Below are 2,986 nucleotides of genomic sequence, written 5' to 3'. Positions count from 1 at the left end.
CCCGAGGCCCACCCCCGAGGCCCACCCTGCCCCTCCCCGCCCCCGCAGGCGCACGACGCCGTCATTGCCCAGGGCGGCATGAGCCAGCTGCTGCTGTGGATCGGGCTGCTCGAGGTCTTCTCGGCAATCTCGATCGACCAGATGCTGCGCGGCTCGGGCCGCGAGCCAGGCGACTACGGCTTCGACCCGCTCGGCTTCGCGTCCGACCCGGCCAAGAAGGCGGACCTCCAGATGAAGGAGCTCGCAAACGGCCGGCTGGCCATGTTCGCCTTTGGCGGCTTTGTCACCCAGTCCGTCCTGACCGGAAACACCTTCCCGTACCTCTTCGACTACCAGACCGCCGGCGACATCGTCGCCATCGCGGCGCAGGGCGCCTCTCCCTAGGTGGCCCGAGCCGCGGCCGGCGCCCGCCCCTTGGCAAGTCAAGCGGTTCGCGTGTGGGGGTTTGGCTTTGGGAAACGTCCCGTCTCCGCGCACTTTTCGGAGACGAGGGGCGGATACAGCAGAGGGAAATCTCATGTTGGCTAGTGTGATCTTTGTGACTGAAGCCAACTCATAGAAATACACAATATTTCATCACAACCGAAGGTACTAAATGCGCAAGGGGCGCCGCCGGGGACCCGGACGTCTCAAAACTGCCCGTGCCTCGGCTTGGCGTATGGGCTATCTGGCGACGTCCTTTCGAGAAGTTCTTGAACTCAACGTAGCAGCGACGCGTACCAAGGCGCTGTCGGATCGTGCCGCCGGGGTGAGGAGCGACGACGCCTCTGGTGATCCCCGGCGAGCCCGTCCCGAAGAGCACGCAGGGCGTGCAGCGCTGCCTCCGACCGCGCACAGCAAGCAAGCACGAGTCGTCCACGTTTCACGTCCATCGGAACACATTATTGTCCACGCCACTCTTTTTCAGCTTCCGCTTTAGCCGTTTCGAAGCGCCGGCTGGCACAAGCTGCGGCACGGGGAGCGGCGCGTGGTGAGCTGACGGCGGCAGTGCGGGCATGGGCGGAGGGGCCGCACCTGCTCTGTCTCGCGATGCAACCTCGCGACTCCTCGATCCGCAGTCGGGTCTGCTGGCGCGTCCACCACTGTGGAGGGAGCGTCGCCGCCGTGGCGGCCGAGCTTGGGGCGCGACGCGCCCACCAGCGCATAGCCCGCCTCGAAGCCGACATAGCTCGACCGGAAATCCGGCCCCTGCCTCCAGTTGTGCTGCGGGATGACTGCATCCTCGCCGTCATACCGGAACGCGTTCTTCGTCGTGCTGGCTGCGCGCAGTGGAGGGAGGGCGTGGGCACACCGGGCGCAGGGAGTCTTGCGGGCCGGGTTGGGAGGAAACGGGCGTCACACACGTGGCCGGAGGTGGCCGGACTTGGCGTCCTGCAGAATCTCGAGCGCCTTGGCTCCGCCCTCGCCGAGCTTAGAGGCGGGGTCGAGCCGCTGCTTCTTGATCACGGTGCGCTTGACGGACCGGAGCCGCTTCTTGACCTTCGAACGAATGCTCTTCGCCATCGCACGCCCTCACAGTGCGGCGACTTGTCAGCGGCACGAGGCCGGCTGCAGCACCGCGTGAAAAAGAATTCGCACCTAGCACAAAGGTTGTTGCTCACTTGGGTTGTCCGTTTTCTTTCTTTCTTTACAAAGCGAGGAGAGCTCGATAAACTGATCGGAGTGCGGCGCGAGCGCCAGCTTCGGCTTGGCGAAGAGCGGCGCCACGGCCGGAGCCACAAGGGCGGGCGAAGACGTCAGCGCAGCGACCAGCATTTGGCAAGATCCCGCTGAGCCTTCGCAATTGTGGGCAGAGAAAAGAATTCAACAACGCAAAGATTTAAACAATATTCCAAAATCCTGCTCGTGCAGGTGGGGACCCTGTCCTCGTCCCATCCCTCGTTTCACGACAGGTTCGCAGCGCGGTGCGCGGTGGACTCCCACATCCACTGGCGGTCTCATCTCAGTCTAGCGACCTGCCTCCAGCTTGTCGCTGGCAGTCTCTCCTACCACAGGCACACTGACACAGGGGTGGCAGGGGCGGCGGCACGAGCACTTCAGGCAGAGGCAGATTTCTTTTTGGCTGCGTTTCGAATGCTCTTCGAAAATCAATCCTCCTCCTGCGCCACCGCGACCGCGATGGACGACCTCGACCAGCTACTCGAGACGCTGGAGGCTCCGAGGGAGTACTACGACCTCTCTGCCGACGCGGCCGGCTCCGGATCGCTCGCCGGGCTGGACGACTCGTTTTTTGACGCCGAGCACCCGCTGCATGAGGCTGGGCCGCCGGCGCCGCTGCGGCCGCTGCTCGTGGGGTCGCCAGCTCCCTCGATGTCACTCTCCGAGAGGGTGGAGGCGGCCAGCGCCCCCCACGTGTCGCCGGTGCGCGGGGCGGCTCCGCCGCCGCCGCCGCGGCATGCGCGCCGCTCGATGGAGTGCGGCAAGGGTGGCAGCAGCCTCGCCGGGCGAAGCATGGCGAAGCGGTCGACAGGCGCGGCGGGGCTTCAGACGCCGGAGGAGCGCCAGGCCGAGCGGGCGATGCGAGGGCGGCGCATCGAGAGCCCGGCGGCGGCAGGCTCTCGGCTGCGCCCATGCGGCGGCAGGTCCTCCGGCCGCGAGAGGGGAGGAGGAGGCGCGGCGGCGGCGGCACCGGCGGCGGCTGGGCAGCACGGCCTCGGCGGCGAGAGGGGGGACCTGGAGACGCGGAACCTGCTCGCGGAGCTCGAGCAGCACAACAAGAGTGCGCTTCCCTCCGCCCCACCGTCCGTGAAGCCTCCCCCTCGCCACCCTCGCTGCGCTGACCCCTCCCGCGCTCGCAGGGGTGGTGGAGGCGGCGCAGCTCGCCGCCAAAGAGCGCGTCCGCGGCAGTCGACCCGCCGGGGCGTGTGCACTCAAGTCGGCCGTCGCCAAGCCGGCGCACCGTGCGGGACCCGCCTCTGCCTCTGCCGCATCTAAGGGGCGAGGCCGCTATGCCACGACGCCCCCGGCCCAACCGCCCCCGACCCAG

The 2,986-nt window shown here is 67.4% G+C and overlaps 2 protein-coding genes across 2 annotated transcripts in view; one reads left to right on the top strand and one right to left on the bottom strand.

Annotated features, from left to right (window-relative positions):
* Lhcf69 (light harvesting protein) overlaps positions 1-565 on the top strand; it is a gene marked incomplete at its 5' end in the record, with an annotated part of 1,396 nt that extends 831 nt beyond the window's left edge. The window contains one exon of the mRNA XM_005786075.1: positions 49-565. Coding sequence (XP_005786132.1) covers positions 49-384 — 336 coding nt within the window. The 3' untranslated portion in view covers positions 385-565. The remainder of the gene's footprint in view (positions 1-48) is intronic.
* Positions 566-618: 53 nt separating this feature from the next.
* On the bottom strand, positions 619-1,537 carry EMIHUDRAFT_423627 (hypothetical protein). The gene is made up of 3 exons (XM_005786074.1): positions 1,344-1,537; positions 1,015-1,259; positions 619-946 (listed from the first exon to the last, which is right to left on the bottom strand). The coding sequence occupies exons 1-3, from the start codon at positions 1,501-1,503 to the stop codon at positions 863-865; spliced, it is 489 nt and encodes a 162-aa protein (XP_005786131.1). The 5' UTR covers positions 1,504-1,537; the 3' UTR covers positions 619-862.
* Between the last annotated feature and the right edge of the window lie 1,449 nt (positions 1,538-2,986).

The sequence above is a fragment of the Emiliania huxleyi genome (assembly GCF_000372725.1).
Source record: "Emiliania huxleyi CCMP1516 chromosome Unknown EMIHUscaffold_155, whole genome shotgun sequence".
Taxonomy (NCBI): Eukaryota; Haptophyta; order Isochrysidales; family Noelaerhabdaceae; genus Emiliania; species Emiliania huxleyi.
This window is presented reverse-complemented; position numbering and strand designations above follow the sequence as displayed.

What these genes read in the sequence shown, in the direction of transcription:
- EMIHUDRAFT_423627 (XM_005786074.1), bottom strand. Translation starts at nt 1,503, where the DNA reads ATGGCGAAGAGCATTCGTTCGAAGGTCAAGAAGCGGCTCCGGTCCGTC. An exon ending in GTCCGGCCACCTCCGGCCAC is followed by an intron (nt 1,260 to 1,343) that starts GTGTGTGACGCC and finishes CACTGCGCGCAG; the next exon opens with CCAGCACGACGAAGAACGCG. An exon ending in TGCATCGCGAGACAGAGCAG is followed by an intron (nt 947 to 1,014) that starts GTGCGGCCCCTC and finishes CCCGTGCCGCAG; the next exon opens with CTTGTGCCAGCCGGCGCTTC.